This window comes from Puma concolor, chromosome A1 (assembly GCF_028749965.1).
Source record: "Puma concolor isolate L17-30 chromosome A1, mPumCon1.1.hap2, whole genome shotgun sequence".
Classification (NCBI taxonomy): Eukaryota; Metazoa; Chordata; class Mammalia; order Carnivora; family Felidae; genus Puma; species Puma concolor.
Genome location: NC_141667.1, coordinates 11,379,899 through 11,400,242, shown reverse-complemented (window position 1 = coordinate 11,400,242; position 20,344 = coordinate 11,379,899). Strand labels below are relative to the sequence as shown.

The following is a 20,344-nucleotide window of genomic DNA, read 5'->3' as shown; positions in this document are numbered from 1 at the left end:
AGACTGTGGGGGAAGGGAGGGTGCAGGCTCCTCGGGGGATGCACTATGCCTTCCCCCCCTGAGAAACTCTGCTGGGAGGCGGCCGTTGTTCCCTTGGGAGTGCGTGGGTAGAAACCGAGACAGAAAAGAACCTTTGCTCTCAGATATCTTTTGAAAGCTTAAAGGGTGTGGGTTTCGTTATCCTCAGGCAAAACAGCCAAACAGGTTTCGGTGTCCTCTGTTCATCAGGCCCAGGCATGTTTGGCCGGTGAACACGTTTCATATATACAATACAGCGGACAAAATGAAAACAATTCCCTTGCAGATGGGGAGGTGAATGGCTCTAGGATTTAGCTGGCGGGGGAGGAAGGGACCAGTGCTGCTTGTTAATACCCAGGTGAGTGTTGCTGAGCTTGAGCAAGTGAATGCTCCAGATGCCTACATCATAATCACGCCCTAGCTAGACCCTGGGAGAGTGTGGCCAAGTGCAAAATGCATCCAGTCCACAAATAATCTGTTGAATGTCTACTTTGTGCCAGGCGCTGCTGTGCTCTGTGATCAGGCATGCAACAGCACTTCTGGGCCTCATGGAGTTGAGAGCTGAAACCTAGTTACAACTATCGGTTTTTGTACAACGCCAGTAACGAGATGGACAAAAGAGGTCTAGGGTTGGAAGGATCCCACGTTTATGCCTTTGGACTTCCTCTGTTAAGTTCCTGCCTCAAGTGAGAACCTGGTCCTACTAATCAGTCATGATCAATCCATGAAATCATTTCCTTTGGGGCAGTGTTCTGAGGCTGGGCTGCATGTTAGAATTGCCAAGGGAACTCTTGAGAAATACCAGTGCTCAGGCCTCCTTGGGAGAAGATAAGTTAGAGTGTTGGGGAAGGGGCAGGCATCAGTATTTTAAAACTCCCCATGATTTTTTTAAAAAAAATGTTTATTTGTTTTGAGAGAGAGAGAGACAGGGAGAGAACATGTGCACATGCAAGTAGGGGAAGGGCAGAGAGAGGGAGAGAGAGAGTCCCAAGCAGAGGCTATGCTGTCAGTGTAGAGCCCGACAACACGGGACTCAATCTCATGAACCATGAGATCATGACCCGGGCCCAAACCAAGAGTAGGACACCTAACTGATAGAGTCATCCAGGCGCCCTGAAAGTCCCCATGATTCTAGTGAGCAGCCAGCTTTAAGTGCTCTAGTTTATTGTGATGAATAAGGGCATTTTTGAATTTCATCCCTGTGCCCTATGTAATGTGAATGGTGACATTATATATATTTTAGCTTGGGAGTGAAATTATATGACCCCTGCTGCCAGAGGTAACTCTTGGAATTCTGCAAGAGAGGTATTCCTGATTTGGAGAAAAACCGCTGTGGGGTGGGAAGGAAGATAGAATATGGAGTCATGTGAAGGTCCACTAAGGACCTTCGATCAGATCCCCAAATTTGGTGTGCAGAAAACTGACTGTAAGTCTGGATGGTTGAAATGTTTGGGGCAGAGAAGGCTGTGGCGATGAGGACATCCCTACAGCAGGTTTTGGATCGATTTGGGTGACAAACCCACATGGAGTAAAAAGTCAAGAGGGTATCTTTTATTGGCTTGGAAAGAATGACAGACAAGAGAGCCAGTAAATGGGGAGATTTGAGGGTCCTAAGAACTCCAGTGAAAAATAGACAAGATTCCAGAGCTTACTGTTAGGACAAGAAGATTGATGGGAACTTCTCAGTTTAAGTGCTGTCTCTTTGCAATGGAGGGGAGTGTAGCTCTTGTTGAATAAAGGAGGACTTCACTGTAGCACCTGCTGTGAGTGGGATTAGCCATCGTGGAGTGTCTTTCCCTTCCAGAAAACCACTTTGCTGAAGTGCTCTTTATGTGGGAAGGAGTGCATCCTCTGCATCTGTGATGCTTCACTGGAAGAGATGAAAGGGAAAGGGGATAAGAAAGGGCAAGACGTGAAAAGTACAGTTAAGAGTGGGGAGTTGCTAGGTTGTGGATCTCCCAGCCGGTTAAAGAGCAGGGTTGGATGCTCCAGGAAGCACCACAGAGTAGCCTCTCTCAGAGAAATGGGGGTCCTGTGGGGTAAAACGAAAATGCTGGAAGACAAAGGAGGAGGCTCTTCTTTGTTGGAAGACATGGAAAGGAAGTTGACTTTGTAGAGAGGGCTCTACATGGAAGTGAACAGGAGAACCGCTTCCCTCAGTTTTTGTAATTCAACACATTTAAGTAGGATGTAGGCTAAGGGAGCTTAGTCATATTTGTTGTAAAATGAGAGAAGCTATAGTCCATACTAGTGGTAGAATTTTGTGCCATGGTTTATACTCGAGATACAACAGCATTGAAGACCCAGGAGCTTATTGACTGAATTCTGAGTCTGTGATCATGGACTCAGACTGAGCTAGAATACTTTGTTCCAGCCCTTCATTATTTGAAAGTGACTTGTAAATGATTAATTTGGTTACTTTATACACTCACTAGGTATCAGCTGAGGCTCTCTATGTCCCAGGTACTGTTCTAGGCCCTAGGGATATTGCAAAAATTAAAATAGAAAACTTCCCTTTCTGTGGAGCTGATCGTCTTGCAGGAATGATGAGACTCAGTTGATTTTTATTTTATTTTAACCTGCAAGAGATAAGAAGGATCAGGTTATACGTATGGCAGGTTACCAATAATGAGGCATTTCAGAAAGCTGGGCATACACTTTGAGTAATTTCTCCTTCTGCTCGTGGATTTGCCTTCATTCATCCATGGTTGAGGAAGATGGTAAAAAGTGAAGCTAACTGGCCTGAGATGATCAAATCCATGTCCTTGGCCTCTTTGGTACTATGTTTCATCAGATGCTTAATTATGTGTGGACTTGAGATTGATATGGAGAGCCAAAGCAGAATCAGTCTTAGACAAATTTACTTTGGCGATCTAAGATAAGGAGTTTCACCCGTAATTCATAGACTCACGATATTTCCAGTATCTCCAGTGGGATGTAAATCTAGATTATACTCTCCTGTAACACACTTGATACATTGCTGTATGCATCTGTATACACAAAAGAACAAAACACCCAAATGAAGAAAATAGAAAGATATTCATCCAAACATATGCAACAGACCCTCATTAAAACAGATCTCTTCCTCTTTCTCACATTCAGACCTGCAACAAGGCTAATCATGTCACCTAGGAAAACTTTTTTTTTTAAACAAAGAAATAAATTTTTGGCTGCAGAACCCATTCCTTTCCCCATACACTTGGCCGTGCAAAGGCATCATATGAGGATGACATAGATGAAAGTGAAGTTGTTCGGGCAGAAGCAGCAACAGGTGGGGAAAGCATGGAGCCCAGCCTCCTGGCTGCCCAAGCAGGGAGGCCACCTTCTAGGCACTTTTAGGAGTTGAGGATGGCAGGTTACCTTTTGCTGAGACACAGGAGTGTCATGAGAGAGCTGGACACAAGGCATGCCAGCTGGAAGCTAAGTGGGCACCAGTGCATCCTGGTACTAAAATGTCACTGGTGTAACTCAGAAAATGGTGCCAGTTAACCCTAGTTTCTACCCACCACTCCTTATATAACTCACGCAATGTATATGGGGACACCCTCCAAGAGGGCCCTAGATAATTCTTGGGTGGGAATGTAAAGAGACCATGTTTATGGAATACCAGTTTGAATAGGTGCAAAACTCTTAGTTGCCTGGGGCAACCGTGTCATGGCCTTGCAGCCCAGCTCTTAGCTTACTTACTTAGCTGTGTGCTCTTGGGAAATTGTTAATGGTCCATAGTCTCAACTTCCTGGTGTGGAGGTAATACTGCTGCTTCATAAGGCTTTTGTGACAATTAAATGTAAGCACGGTAAGGAAATGATGACTGTCAGAGCCACGGCTAACAATGCCACCAGGGCGAACAGAGCAAAGTGTCCTGTGACACCTTCAGGGAGTTGGGGAAAAGGGTGTCCCTGTGCACAAAGGGGCTCCTGGACCTGACATTCACTTCTGGCTGTCATGGCGTCTGTGGTGTGGACCTGGGTCTGAGACAAACCTGCTAATGGGGCTGGGCTTTCTAAGGGTAGAGGGAATATAAACATTTGTAGAATTAAAAAAATATATGATTGAAAAGTTTGGCTTCTCCTGAGTTTTGATGCCCAGGGTCAGTGCCTTGATCATGCCATTTTAATTCAAGTGCTGCTTGACGGTATTGTCTCAAGACTGCTCCCATTTTAATCTTCACAAATGCCCTTCAGGTTTGGACTCGTATTTTCATTTTTCAGATGAGAGTAAGGTCTCTCACATACTCAGGGATTACCAGTCCGGAGCCAAAAGGAAGTTGCACGGTCTCACATGAACAAGCACGCAGACTCGCACTTAACCATAGAGTTAAAGGCAGAAGTTGGTATACTGTGTTAAAAAAAGTTGGACGGTGGCACAAAAACAGACACATAGACCAATGGAATAGAATAGAAACCCCAGAACTAGACCCACAAACGTATGGCCAACTCATCTTTGACAAAGCAGGAAAGAACATCCAATGGAAAAAAGACAGTCTCTTTAACAAATGGTGCTGGGAGAACTGGACAGCAACATGCAGAAGGCTGAAACTAGACCACTTTCTCACACCATTCACAAAAATAAACTCAAAATGGATAAAGGACCTGAATGTGAGACAGGAAACCATCAAAACCCTAGAGGAGAAAGCAGGAAAAGACCTCTCTGACCTCAGCCGTAACAATCTCTTACTCGACACATCCCCAAAGGCAAGGGAATTAAAAGCAAAAGTGAATTACTGGGACCTTATGAAGATAAAAAGCTTCTGCACAGCAAAGGAAACAACCAACAAAACTAAAAGGCAACCAACGGAATGGGAAAAGATATTTGCAAATGACATATCGGACAAAGGGCTAGTATCCAAAATCTATAAAGAGCTCACCAAACTCCACACCCGAAAAACAAATAACCCAGTGAAGAAATGGGCAGAAAACATGAATAGACACTTCTCTAAAGAAGACATCCGGATGGCCAACAGGCACATGAAAAGATGTTCAGCGTCGCTCCTTATCAGGGAAATACAAATCAAAACCACACTCAGGTATCACCTCACGCCAGTCAGAGTGGCCAAAATGAACAAATCAAGAGACTATAGATGCTGGAGAGGATGTGGAGAAACGGGAACCCTCTTGCACTGTTGGTGGGAATGCAAATTGGTGCAGCCACTCTGGAAAACAGTGTGGAGGTCCCTCAGAAAATTAAAAATAGACCTACCCTATGACCCAGCAATAGCACTGCTAGGAATTTATCCAAGGGATACAGGAGTACTGATGCATAGGGGCACTTGTACCCCAATGTTCATAGCAGCACTCTCAACAATAGCCAAATTATGGAAAGAGCCTAAATGTCCATCAACTGATGAATGGATAAAGAAATTGTGGTTTATATACACAGTGAAATACTACGTGGCAATGAGAAAAAATGAAATATGGCCTTTTGTAGCAACGTGGATGGAACTGGAGAGTGTGATGCTAAGTGAAATAAGCCATACAGAGAAAGACAGATACCATATGGTTTCACTCTTATGTGGATCCTGAGAAACTTAACAGGAACCCATGGGGGAGGGGAAGGAAAAAAAAAAAAAGAGGTTAGAGTGGGAGAGAGCCAAAGTATAAGAGACTGTTAAAAACTGAGAACAAACTGAGGGTTGATGGGGGGTGGGAGGGAGGAGAGGGTGGGTGATGGGTATTGAGGAGGGCAACTTTTGGGGATGAGCACTGGGTGTTGTATGGAAACCAATTTGACAATAACTTTCATATATAAAAAAAAAAGTTGGACCGGTAGGCTCATCATGAGAAAACATCACAGAGCTTATTATGAAAGCTCATGCATTGGGTCTTTGTTGGGATTTGTATTTTAAAATCTCAAGTCTCTTATCTGTGTTAACTTTTGAACCAGCAAGAAGCTCCGACCGCAGAGTAGGTAATGGTGCTTAGCTGTCATCTAGTCCAATGCTTTTATTTTAAATGTTTATTTTTGAGAGAGAGAGAGAGAGAGAGAGAGAGCAAGCGCATGAGTGGAGGAGGGTCAGAGAGAGAGTGAGGGAGACAGAGCTCCTGAAGCAGGCTCTGCGCTGTGAGCGGGACTCGAACTCACAAACCGTGAGATCATGACCTGAGCTGAAGTCAGCTGCTTAACCCACTGAGCCACCCAGGCATCCCTAGTCTAACACTTCGAGTCTGCAGTTCTGGAAACTGAAGCCTGGGCAGGTTGACTGACAGATGCAAGTGACAGAGCTGGGACAGGAACCTAAGATCGGGACCAGGGCTCATTTGTCCACGCAGAATTGTCCAGCCTTGAAAGCAGCGCTTGTTTCTTGTGAGTTAGCACATTAGTGACTCTTTTCTCCAAGGATGGCAGCGACATAGCTTGCCACCACATTGCAGAAGTGTTTTACTACTTTCGAGATTTCTGTGGACGTTGAATAGGTTTCCCAGCCCCCTCCTCCCATCCCCCCCCCCCGCCCCCATCCCTTGGTGCTTGTTCATGCAACAGGAAACAATTTTAATGTGACTCCAAAAAAAGCCATTCCGTTGTCCGCCTGTTGCCATCTTAATCCCTCCCCAGTTGCCCTCCATGTTTCAAAGGCCAACAGGACAGCCACCTCCAGACAGCTTGTCACCTGACTGCTTGTTGCTGCTATTCCCTAGCAGCCAGAAAGCTCCAGGTTTAAGTTTATGGGCTGACAATGCCCTGGTCTGGTCACTAAATGTTTGTTTGATGTTACTGACTTCTTGTGGTAGATAAAAAACAATTTCCTCATTGTTCAGCAAAGATAGAACCAACGATCAGTTTATGCAAGAACACATTCGTTGCTTAACATGCTTTTTCGTGCAGCTCAGAAAACATTGACTTTAAAAACGCATTGATAATTCGCTGTGTACACATGACGCTTCTTTGGAATTTTTCTTCCTCTGTGATATTTAAGTAAAAATAGAATCATTAGCGTTCTGTTTTAGGGACCAATCACTCCTTTCCTCCACTAGAATATATATATATATGTATATATATGTATATACATATATATATTTTATATACATATATATATATTTTTTTCCCCTTTGGAGTCTCATAAAATCAGGTCATAGAGAATGTGTTGCCATGGCAGAGTCTTATTTAAGTTCCTCTATTCTTCGGAAGGCTTCAGTGGCTTTACATCCTGACTTTCCTGGTTTTCTAGTTCTTTTCTTTCTTTGTCACTCCCCAGCATTTGCCGCAAGATGGTTGTTTTGATGCCTGATTTCTGGCTCCCCTGGTTGCCCACCATGTCCTCAAGCTGCTGAAGCCATTTAGTACAAACCCAGAGAGTTCGCTTTGAAAAGCACTTTATTCCTCCCTGCCAAGCAGGAAGAAAACAGTCTAAACAACAGGACACCTTCCTTGTTGTAGCCACATTTAAAAGGAGATGTAGGGGCGCCTGGGTGGCGCAGTCGGTTGAGCGTCCGACTTCAGCCAGGTCACGATCTCGCGGTCCGGGAGTTCGAGCCCCGCGTCGGGCTCTGGGCTGATGGCTCGGAGCCTGGAGCCTGTTTCCGATTCTGTGTCTCCCTCTCTCTCTGCCCCTCCCCCATTCATGCTCTGTCTCTCTCTGTCCCAAAAATAAATAAACGTTGAAAAAAAAATTAAAAAAAAAAAATAAAATAAAAGGAGATGTAAATTTGCTTCTGTTTGATGTTTATGGAATGCATACTTTGTGTCAGGACCTGTGTTAGTTCCTATAGAGAGAAATGGCAAGAAAATAGGTATATTATAAATTTTAAAAATCCCTAATCCCTCCTCCTTCCACCTCCAGTTCTTTCCAGCAGGCACCTCAGGTTCTGGAAAACAAATGTTAATTGCATGGGTCCAGAGATGGCCTTTCAAGCCCTCTGAAATCCCCCACCTTTTCCTCTTCACTGTTTTTGAAGGTGTTTGTTTGTTTGTTTGGTGTGTGTGTGTGTGTCTTAAAAAATTCTTCCTTGACTGTAAATTCCCCTCTATCTACTACTACCACACCTCTTTCCTTTATAGTCAAGTTTCTGGAAAGAATAGTTTATATTCAGTATCTTTGTATTTCTCTTTTCTCAGTCCCCTTTTTCTCAAGCCTACATCCATTTGCTTTCTGTCCAACCAGTGAAATTATTCTACAAGGATTACCTTGTTATCTACTGCTGCAATAACAGACCACATGAGATCATAATGGCTTATAGCAGAGACAGCAGTCCCTTATTATCTGTCTTGAGTATATCGGCGATTGGGCTCAACTGGGTGGTTCTGCTTCGAGTGGCATTGGGCTGGGTTGCAATCCTCTGTGGGCTTGATTAGGTTGGAATGTCTGAGATAGCTTACTCACCTGGAGGGAAGTTGGTTCTGGGGTGTTGGCTGGGTTGGCTGGGGCTATTGACCAGAATGCCTTGGTTTTTCTTCCATGTGGTCTCCCCATGTGGCTTGGACTTGTCACAGCATGGTAGCTGGGTTCCCAGGGAGCATTTCCAAGGGCAAAGGCAGAAGCTGAAGCTCTCCTAAGGATTAGCTTAGGCAGGTTTACAGTCTTACTTTTCCCCACGTTCTTTTGGTGAAAACTGGTCACAGGGCCAGCCACCTTCAAGAGGAGGAGAGGTGAATGGCATGATCCTTTTGCCAAGGGGCTGTGGGATGCTATAGCCCCTTTTGTAAACACAATCAGTTACTAAGGAAACCCTAACTGACCCCACCGCTCCGCTATAGCATTAGCACTATTGGCTCTGTGGTGTACTGGTGGCGCGGCCTGCCCGTTCCCTTTCTGCCTGTCTGCCCACTATCCTCACTTGTCTCCGTGGGCTATTCTTTCCCTCCTTGCTCCTGGCATATTGGTGCGTCCCGAGGCTCTTCACCTCGCTTTTCATTCTCCATTTCTTTCTTAGAAAATCATATCTGCACTCATGGTTTAAAGTTCGATTTATTCATTTGACAAGTGTCTACTGAATATCTAGTACGCACATACCCCCTACTGGATGAAAGGACTGATAACATAATCGTGCAGGTTGTGCACTGCGTAACCCCAAAAGATACCGTCTTGACTGTCTCTGTCTCAATCGTATCAGTGATTCTCAGCAGGAAGTGATTTTGTCACACACGGGATGTTTGGCAGTCTGGAGACATTTTTCATTCTTACAGCTCAGTAGTAGGGAGTTCCTGGCATCCATAAGGAAGAGACCAAGGGTGCTGCTGAACACCCTACAATGTGCAGGACTACCCTTCACAACAAGAAAGATCTGGCCTGTAATATCAATTGTGCTGCACTGAGAACCTGTATCTACATCTGGATCTACAGTGCAACTTCCCCTTGAGTTCCAGAGCCACATTCCCAATGGTCTGTGCATCCTGGGCTCTGGGAATGCCACCATAAGCCACTTGACTGGCTTTCCTGCCTCCAGGCTTGCGTCGCTCCAATCCACATTCCACACTGCTGACAGAATGACTAATTTTTAAAAATATAATTTATTGTCATATTGGTTTCCATACAACATCCAGTGCTCATCCCAACAAGTGCCCTCTTCAATGCCCAACACCTACTTTCCCCTCCCTCCACCCCCATCAACCCTCAGTTTGTTCTCAGTATTTAAGAGTCTCTTATGGTTTGCCTCCCACCCTCTCTGTAACTTTTTTTTCCCCTTCACCTCCCCCATGGTCTTCTGTTAAGTCTCTCAAGATCCACATATGAGTGAAAACATATGGTATCTGTCTTTCTCTGCCTGACTTATTTCACTTAGCATAATACCCTTCAGTTCCATCCACGTTGCTGCAAATGGCATGATTTCATTCTTTCTCAATGCCAAGTACCATTCCATTGTATATATAAACCACATCTTCTTTATCCATTCTAGAATGACTGATTTTTTTGTTGCAGCATGGACGGCTAACATCTCCCCCGATCTGAAACCCGTCCGTGATTCTCCATGGACTTCAGATAACACTTAAACTCCCTAATGTGGCCCACAAGATATTTTATGATCGAACTGCTTTCTCATTTCCCATTGTGTCTTTCTAGTCCTTTTTAGTTCAGTCAACCTGGCTACCTTGTGGTTTCCAAAGTGTGCTCTGCTTTCCTACGCCACTTGGCCTTTGCACGTGCAGAAATGCCTCCCTTCTGGGACTGTGGCCAACTGCCCTTCCACTCTAGGTTCAACCCACCTCTTCCCAAAATGTTCTTTGTCATCGCTACCTCAGCCCCAGGCTGGAGTGGGGGACCCTCCTTTTTGCAACTTCTCTGAAGACCCATAAAGGTCCCTGCCTTGATCTGATGCCCTGGTGGCAACCATAATATCATCCTGTCATGCTTATACTTTCCGCTCAGATCCTGCCAAACAGGCTATGAGATTTTTTGACGTCACTGGGTAGCATTTGCCTCTATAGCACAGGTACATAATTGGGGTTAAATAACTGTATGTTGAACGAAAGAGGGGCCACCTTTTCCCTTCCTAGTGTTGCTCATCGGCATTTCAGGCAATGTACTTAATTCAAGAAATGAATTGGAAGCTGAATATCCACCAGTGGCAGAATGGTTGAACCAATTATGGTACGTCCACATTGTTGAATAGTTTACAGCTATCACACAGGTAGGAATAGCCTGTATTAAAGTAGAAAAGGGTCTGTGGTGTATTATTAAGGGAATATGTATGAAAATTTTATAGTGTAATATACAGATGTGTGTATACATTTGCATACGTTTGTATGAGCATAGTGCATATGGAAGGATATGCTTCAAACTGCCCACATTGGTCACATGCCTTAGCATTGTAATTAACAATCAGTTTAAAGGTAAGCACTAGTATTCAGAAATCAATTTCAAGACCAGATATGAATCTGTAGACAAACAATAAAGGTAGGAGATAATGTGGAACAATATTACTTTAAAGGCTTGGGGAATGTTTACAAAAATGGGGATCTCTTTTTTTGTGTGTCTTTTGAATGTTTATATATGCATAGAAATAAATCTAAAGGTTTAGAACAAAATAATTGCAGTAATAATTTCTGGATGGCAGATGATTTTTATTTTTTTTCTTTTAGCTTATCTGTATTACACAATTCCAAAACGATGAGCACATCTTATTTTCATAACAGAATAACATTATTTCTAAAAATGGAAGATTAAAACTGGTACCATTAAGGTGTCTGTTATGTGAGTACTCAAGACCTGAAAAAAGCAACAGTCTCATGCGGTTATTACAAAATGAATACATCTGAGAACAGTAGTTGTCACATACCATTTTTGGTCCTTTCTTACAGCAAAGACTGAAGGAAGAGAAGGAAGCCAAACGGGCACGCTTGGATGGCAGACATGACTACTTATTTGCAATCGTAGCTTCCTGTGTGGACCTGGACAAAACTGAAGTGGAAGATGCCATTCTTGAGGGGAATCAGGTGAGATGCACTTGAGTGTTCCCAGACTTGATTATGGAGGGCACAGAGAACCTATTGACCTCTGTCCTATGGCAGGATCTGTGCTGGGCTGCAGAGGAGGGTGTCTGTTCTAACATGGACAGGATTCCATTCTGACCATACAGGTGGTGGCAGATTGATGTTAGGGCTCTCCAGCTCTTCATGTTGAATGGGGGTACTTATAACTGTCACTTAAGTTCCATGGTTCTGACAGCAATGTCTGCCTGTTTCTGAATCCAGTGAAGCTGGGTTCGGGTGCCATCTTGGAACTTGAGGTCGGAGCATAGAATCTTCTCTCAGCTTCTGATATATCTTGTCTTGCGTTTATCCTATTCTAACCTGGGAGATTGAATTTTGGCAGCTGAATCTGGTTTCTGTTGTTCCTGAGCTTGACTTCCATTTTCTGCCGTGATTTCCTTCCAAAATCTGGGGTGTGATTACAGAGGGAAGATCAAAATATGGGAGGATATAATTTCATGAGCATTGAGGAAGGCATATCAGGAGCCCTATGATGGTTCCTGAAGGTTTTTTTGTTTTTGTTTGTTTGTTTGTTTTGGTTTATTAGCATAAAAAAAAGAGAGAGAGAGAGAGGGAGAGAGAATTCTTTCTGTTGATGGGGGTGGCACACTCTTGATAATGCTTTTTAGTGGTATACCTGTAAATGTTTAACAACCAGCTTTGAGCAAGAGGGTAGAGGGGGGCGCTATTTTGAGTGTTGATTTCTGTGGTGTTAATACTGCCACAATGGCTGATTCCAGACTATGAACATGATGCTACTGAAGGCTTAGTTGGAAAGGGTTGTGATCAAATGGCTGTCATGAACCAGTATGAGTTGGCTCCAGTTCTCCGGTGGCTTTGTTCCTGCCTGCCATGTCAGTCTGGTGGGATCAGTAGGAGTCAGTGGAACAGTGAGGGGTGGACAACACTAAAATGGCTAGACTGCAGGATGAGTTAATTAGAGGTTGAGGAAATGCCCTTCTCCTTTTCCTTCCAGCTAACATTTGTTGAATATTTACCAGGTGTCAGTCTCATCTAAGTGGTTTTCATCTGTTATCTCATTTAATTTTCATGATGCCAGGAGGTAGATAATATTGTTCCTCCAAAATGGAGGCACAGAACGAGACAGTCACTTAACTGATTCAGTCTTGGAGAGGTGAAATGCTTAACTCTACCCCTCTTCCTAATTCAGACATCTGGATTTGGGATCATGCGAGGGGAATAAACGAGTACAAGTTCTGAACTATAAGAAGCCCAGGTCAAACTGTTGTGTCGTATTCAGGACCAGGAATGTCAAAACCTGGAGGTTGAAAGAAAACGTCCTGGCTCAGTCTCCCAAGCAAAGAAGAGGGGCAGGAGTTTCAGTACTGGCCTTTTGGAAGTATCTCCTTCAGATTCTTGGCTTGGAAGTTAATCTTAACGAGGGCGTCCCACTCAGCCCGACAGCATTCTCAATCAAAGAAGAGTCATGAAGGAGCCAGGGCAACTTGCTTTCCCTTATGTATAATAGTTTTATCTATAATATGGTGGAAATTGGAGGGGGCTTATTTTTTTCACACTTAAAATTTCAGGCTAGATTTTGTTGTTTGAAAACATTTAAAAAAAATTTTTTTTTAACGTTTATTCATTTTTGAGAGACAGAGAGAGACAGAGCATGAGTGGGGAAGAGGCAGAGAGGGAGACACAGAATGTGAAACAGGCTCCAGGCTCTGAGCGGTCAGCACAGAGCCCGACGCGGGGCTCAAACTCAAACTGCGAGATCCTGACCTGAGCCGAAGTCGGATGCTCAACCGACTGAGCCACCCAGGCACCCCGCAAATGTTTTATTTTAAATTGTGGTGAGCCTGGAGCCTGTTTCCGATTCTGTGTCTCCCTCTCTCTCTGCCCCTCGCCCGTTCATGCTCTGTCTCTCTCTGTCCCAAAAATAAATAAACTTTGAAAAAAAAATTTAAATTGTGGTAATAACGTAGAATGTAAAGTTTATCATCTTAATCATTTTTTTTTTAATTTTTTTTTTCAACGTTTATTTATTTTTGGGACAGAGAGAGACAGAGCATGAACGGGCGAGGGGCAGAGAGAGAGGGAGACACAGAATCGGAAACAGGCTCCAGGCTCTGAGCCATCAGCCCAGAGCCCGACGCAGGGCTCGAACTCACGGACCGTGAGATCATGACCTGGTTGAAGTCGGACGCTTAACCGACTGCGCCACCCAGGCGCCCCTCATCTTAATCATTTTTAAGTAAACAGTTCAGTAGTGTGAAGTTTATTCACGCTGTTGTGTAACCCATCTTGAGATCTCTTCATCTTGCAAGACTGAAAATCGATACCATTAAACAACAGCTCCCCCCTGCCTCTCCCAGCCCCTGGAATCCACCATCCCACATTCTGTCTCTAAGAACTTGATTACTTTAGATGCCTTATATAAGTGGAATCCTACAGTATTTGTCTTTTTGCGACTGGCTTATTTTATTTAGCAAAATGTCCTTAAGGTTCACCCGTGTTGTAGCCTGTGTCAATTTCCCTTTTTAAGACTGAATGATAATACATCATATCTCTGTGCCACATTTTGTTTATGCGTTCATCTGTTAATGAACAGTTGCGTTGTGTCCATCTTTTTACTACTGTGGATAATGCTGCTGTGAGGAGAGGTGTGCAAATATCTTTGCACGACCCTCCTTTCAATTCTTTTGGGTATATACCTGGAGTGGAATTTCTGGATCATGGAGGAATATATTAATATTGTGAGAAATTCCCATACTGTTTTCATAGGGACTGCACCATTTTACATTCTCACCAAGGGTATACAAGTGTTTCAATTTCACCACATCCTTGACATGTATCTTTTTCTTTCTTTCTTTTCTTTTTTTTTTTTTTGACAGTAGCCATGCTAACGGGCATGTAGATTTTATCCTTTTTCCTCCAATTTGAATTTAAAACAGTGCTAGTGACTTTAAGAAAATTGCTTCTGGGGCTCCTGGGTGGCTCAGTCGGTTAAGCATCTGACTCTTTTTTTTAAAAAATTTTTTTTTTTTTCAACGTTTATTTATTTTTGGGACAGAGAGAGACAGAGCATGAACGGGGGAGGGGCAGAGAGAGAGGGAGACACAGAATCGGAAACAGGCTCCAGGCTCTGAGCCATCAGCCCAGAGCCCGACGCGGGGCTCGAACTCACGAAGTGCGAGATCGTGACCTGGCTGAAGTCGGACGCTTAACCGACTGCGCCACCCAGGCGCCCCAAGCATCTGACTCTTGATTTCGGTTCAGGTCATGATCTCGCGGTTCATGAGTTCGAGTCCTGTGTTGGGCTCTACACGGGCATGGAGCCTGCTTGGGGTTCTCTCTCTCCCTATCAGCCCTTACCCAGCTTGCATGCACACACTTTCTCTCAAAATAAATAAATAAACGTTTAAAAAGATTTTAAAAAGTGCTTCCTCTGGTAGTAGGCCGGTTGGCAGACCTCTGGTTGTGTAGTGAACCTCATGGATGGGACTGAGTTCTGGACTAGTGTTGGATGGAATGTTCCATGATCATATGTGTTCTCATGGCATTTTCCAGTGATTACTCCAATTTACTATTAATTACCTCTAGTGTGTTAGATTAGGTTTTGAAAGGTTTGTTCTCCCTTCTGATCTGCAATTGAGTGAAAATGAAACACTATATTTATATCTGCTTTCAACAGCTCAACACTTTCGGAAATTAGCAAAAATGGAAGGACAATCTTTTCAAACATGTATGTAGAAAATATTTTGATGACTGATTGGATTCCTTCTTTGAACTACATTTTTATTATGGTGAGGCATTTACTCTCTCGTGGTTTTATTGGTTGAAAAATACATGACGCCTTCTGTATGCTTTGCATTAGATGCAGTTTTATATGAAGAAGAAAGATGATAGTAAATGCTGACTGAAATATGGTTTCTAATTCAGAACGGAGTTGTGACCTTGCCTTTTCTTTTTTCACAGATTGAAAGAATAGATCAGCTTTTTGTTGCTGGAGGTTTTCGTCACCTTATGTTCTACTATCAGGACGTGGAGGTAGCAGATACAGGTATCCGAATTTGATGCGACGTAAGCCAGAAACGTGTTGCCAGATTCATCTGAGGATGGCTTGAAGCAGAAAGCCACTCTCAGAGCTGACCAGGCCCCTTACATCCACGCTGGGAGATGGGACGAATGGGCAGTGGTGAGGTGGTGGGTGAGGCCAAGGTGCCATTTTGTTCTCAAGGAAAAGGGATGGATAATGATGGCTGTCTAGCCTGGCTGTTCTAACTTCATTTGAGATATTTTGCTTTCCTTTTCAGGCTGTGCTGGTAATTGAGGAATAATAAAGTAGTTTACATTTTGAGACTTCTTTTCCTTACATCCTAGTTCATTCTATGCAGTGATGTTCTAGAACTTTTTATGGGCATCTGTTTCTTTTCTATATAGGCACCATTTATTTTTAACAGAGGAATTGTTGCCAATAAGCATAATGAGTTGTCTAGTTAAATATCACATTATGTTTATTTTCTACCGACTATGATTCAAACGAGTAATGTGGAATGACAAGTTTAGTTATTTTCACTTAAGAAAATTTGCAAATCTTTGTGTGGATTCAACTGGCATCTCCCATTCTCCGTTTATGTGGATTCATATAATTTTAAAGCCAAGCTAGGGGCACAAACAAATATATTATGATTATATTAAAATATTACATTCATCTTTTTATAACCTTTTTGAAGGGAAAATAGTTATTGCTGTTGGCATATAGTATGACTATGCTCTTTTGTTTAAAAACTGGGAAAATTATGCATGCATACTCTAAGTGATTGGGATTTTCCTAGAATTATTCTTCTGATATTTTGTGGTCAGAAAGTCCATTACACTTTAAAAAAAAAATTTTGTTTTAGTGTTTATTTATTTTTGAGAGAGAGCGAGAGAGAGAGAGAGACAGAGTGTGAGCGGGGCAGGGGCTGAAAAAGAGGGAGATACATAATCCAAAGCAGGCTCCAGGCTCTGAGCTGTCAGCACAGAACCCAACACGGGGCTTGAACCCACAAACCGTGAGATAGATCATTAGCTGAGCCAAAGTCAGACGCTTCACCAACTGAGCCACTGAGGCACCCAGAAAGTCCATTACACTTTGAACGAAAAATCAAAATAATACAGAAATTTCTAATTCTATCCCAGGCTGACAAACATAAAGTCAAATGGGATGTTGAGTTATCTACAAAATGTGCACTGGGTGGAGTTCAGGGTTCTCGTGTAAATGTAACAGTGAACGAGGAAGATTCACGGGATGTAAACATAATTTAATTTCGCTCCCCGCTCTCCCTTTAGACCTTTACCGTGGGACTGGCTTTAACCTTTTGACCGGATCAACACTGAGACCATTCCATGACTTTCCTGGATATTCTTAGATAGGAAATGTTCCTATGGTTGCTTCACATTACAAGTACTGTCTCAGTGCAGAAACTAAAACTATCCAGTTGATCAAAATGAATTGATCTAAAGTTAAATCTTCTTCACTGCTGGCTCGCCCACTTCCTTCCGCCATCCCCCAAGGTTCCAAGCAGGGACCGCTGAAGGTCAGTAGTAGCAGGAGGAGAGAAGCATATGGTCCTCCTCTGCTCCTTCAAGTTAACCTTCTGCTCCTGTCCACGTTGTGCAAACCACAGCTCTGGCTTGAGGTAGGGCAGGCACAAGAGGGACGAGGTGGCAGGAAAGCTTTTACTCGAGCAGCACTAGCACTGTCACAAGTTGGCTGACCTTGATTCCCCAGGCCCTTGCTCTTGTGGGCCTTGGGAGCATTCGCTGCACATCCCGCGGTGACGTGTTGTCTTCCCGGTGAGGCATATCTGCTGGTTATCTTTGTTGGGCGGGTTCGCTGCCAAAGCCCCAGCACCAGTCTCTAGCCCGGCACCGTGGGGGCAGAACTTGGTTGCGTGGGGGGAGGTTCCTCCTAGAGGTTCTAATTGCAGGGTTTCAGGATTCAGCTTGCAGTCCACGTTCTTCCCCAGGTCCCTCCCTTGGCACTGTGCTCCCGCCCCTGATAACCTTGCTTGAGCTACCGATCTGCTTGGAGAGCTCCAACTTCCATGGGCGGACAAGGGCACTGGCTCTCTCTGTGTGCATAAATGGTCCACTCAATGAGCTACATGCTTCGACGACCGAAAATACAATTTTCAAATAATAATAATGGTAATGCTTATTGGCCTAGTGTTTTTATGTGCTTTTCTAAGGGCTTCACATGTATTAACTCATTTAATCCTCACAACAATTGCAGATGCTAGCTTCTAGGGGTATTATTCGAATTTTTCAGATGAGAAGACTGAGGCACAGAAAGACTAGGTATCTTTCCCAAGGTCACATGGCCATGAAGGGCAGCGGAGGAGACTCACGCCTTGGGGGTCTGACTCTAGAGCCCACGCCCTTCATCCCGTTGCTCTCCTGGCTCTACAGTGTCCTGACTCTAGCACGATACTGAGGGGGCTGCAGGGGTCTGGAGTTCTATAGTCAAGGCTAGTTTTTTGATCTCAACTCTTACCACCTGTTGGCTGTGACATGGGACAGGCTACCGCTGCCTTTAAGGTGGTAGTGACTTTAATAATGTAGATAAGGTACCAAGCACAGGAGCTGACACCCAGCACATGCAACAGGTACTGTCTCCCTCTTTGCTCCTCCCCCATGCCTCTATTGTGGCCTGTTGTGGATGAAAATGACTATTGTAGCTTCAGCAAGAATCTGCTTTGGACCAAACTCTCTCATTCCTGTGCCTCTCATTCCTCTGTGTGTGTGTGTGTGTGTGTGTGTGTGTGTGTGTGTGTGTTTAATGTTTATTTATTTTTGAGAGAGAGAGAGAGAGAGAGAGAGAGAGAGAGAGACAGAGTGTGAGCAGGGAAGGGGCAGAGAGAGAGAGACACAGAATCCGAAGCAGGCTCCAGGCTCCGAGCTATAAGCACAGAGCCCGACACGGGGCTCAAACTCACAAACTGGGAGATCTTGACCTGAATTGAAGTCTGACACTTAACTGACTGAGCTCCCCAGCCGCCCCTCATTCCTGTTTTTTGCTGGAGCAACACTTTTTTGAAATGCACCTGTGATCTGGAAACAGTCACTTCCTTTTAGATCCCTTCAGGGTTCAGGCTAGAGATTGTCCAGGCAGCAGACCTTCCAGGGCACATGGATGAGTCAACGCGACACTATTTTAACAAGGAAACTCATTCCAAGAGACAACCATATGGACTGTAAGTAGCATTTGTGAAACTGAAATTCTTTTGCATTTGTAGGACAACTTGGCTCTCCAGGGGGAGTGACTTCTCTTTCTGAAAAGATTAAAAAACCGAAGGTGTTTGTGACCGAGGGAAAAGATGTGGCTCTTACTGGAGTATGTGTGTTCTTCATCAGGACTGACCCTTCCAGAGCCGTCACCCCTGAGAACATCCATAGGGTAAGGGGCTGGAGTAATCCTTTACCCCAAATGACCCAAAATCATGTAAATTCTACAAAAAAAAAAAATCCTTCCCTATAGAGGTAACCACTGTTTTCATTAACTATCTAAAACTACTTTCAAAGAAGTATTTCTAAAAGCATTCATAGCAAACAAGACATTTCCTTTAAATCTGTTGAGTTATAGGACTTAATATTCAGTTTGTTAACAAAAATTGATATAACATTATGTATATGTATTTGCGTGCATGTGTGTGTGTGTGTGTGTGATACAGTGAAGTCTTTCCTTTAAAAAATAATGGCCCGTACATTATTTACTTAATGGCAAATTTCATACATTTAAAGTAAGATTTGTAATAATGGATATATAATTTTTTTGTGTATGTGCAAAATAAAGTGCATGTCTCCTCTGCCCTTGATGGGGGCACTATCTGCTTGGAGCAAGTAAACCGGTAGACGTGTTGTGTTCTGTTTATTTCAGGTTTTTATTTTGATGATTGCGATTTGGAATAGTATAAAGCTTAGGTCTTAACCAGGGCATCAAAAAATAATTTACTGGATTGAGAGACTGAACATACAAACAAAGGCCAGACCGCACGTGAAGCAGAATTTTGACCTGTAACTGGCAGCAACCTGTCCAGGAAGCCAACCCCCTTATCTAGGAAACAATCCAGGGAGCCAGCCTACACTGTCAGAGTCGCAGGAAGCCTGCGGGGCAGCCGCACAAGAGTTGCTGTGACAAATTGGCCAGTAGTGCCAGCATTTGGTTCGTGACTGTCAGTCTCCCTAATTTTTGTCCGTACCCCCAGCCTATTTCCCTGGGGCTGGAGAAAGCCAAATATGCACCCCTCGCGGATCACACAGGATGCCCCACTTCTAGGGGCCGCCTCCAGGTCCCCCACACCAGCAGCCTCCAATCAGGACATGCCTGAAAGCTTCTCTTTCCTCCACTAGAAGGCTTTCCTGCTCCCCTGCCTGCTTTTAAGTGTCTTCCGAAATGCGGGTGATGGTGGCCGACTCTTGCTATAGCAAGTTCTGAGTAAGCAGTTTTGCTTTTCTCATTTGGTTGGTCTTCATTGACCGACGCGGGATATTTGGTTAATGAGCAGCATTCAGAAATGACCTAGTAGCTATGTTGCAATTGCAGATAATTTTTACAGCAGGGGATCTCTTGTGTTCCAGGAGGTGAGCTTTAATATGTTAGATACCGCGGATGGGGGCCTGCTCAACAGCGTGAGGCATTTGCTGTCGGACATCTTCATTCCCGCTCTCAGGGCCACGAGCCATGGCTGGGGCGAGCTCGAGGGTCTTCAGGAAGCATCCAGCATTCGGCAGGAGTTCTTGAGCTCTCTGGAAGGCTTTGTGGGCGTCCTGTCCGGCGCACAGGAGAGCTTGAAGGAGAAGGTAAGAATGAATAAGTTCTTCCTTCAAAAGTTATCAGATGGTGAACAAATCAACATGTAAGTGTGTAATGCTTCTGTTGGATGGTCTTAATTCCTCTGCCTGGCAAATCTTG

The 20,344-nt window shown here is 44.0% G+C and overlaps 1 protein-coding gene across 1 annotated transcript in view; it reads left to right on the top strand.

Annotated features, from left to right (window-relative positions):
- The window catches only part of DNAH5 (dynein axonemal heavy chain 5), a 244,685-nt gene that overhangs the window by 2,827 nt on the left and 221,514 nt on the right, over positions 1 to 20,344 (top strand). The window contains exons 2-5 of the mRNA XM_086676209.1: positions 11,251 to 11,385; positions 15,364 to 15,448; positions 18,669 to 18,829; positions 20,011 to 20,232. Of these exons, the coding sequence (XP_086532335.1) occupies positions 11,251 to 11,385; positions 15,364 to 15,448; positions 18,669 to 18,829; positions 20,011 to 20,232 (603 nt within the window). The remainder of the gene's footprint in view (positions 1 to 11,250; positions 11,386 to 15,363; positions 15,449 to 18,668; positions 18,830 to 20,010; positions 20,233 to 20,344) is intronic.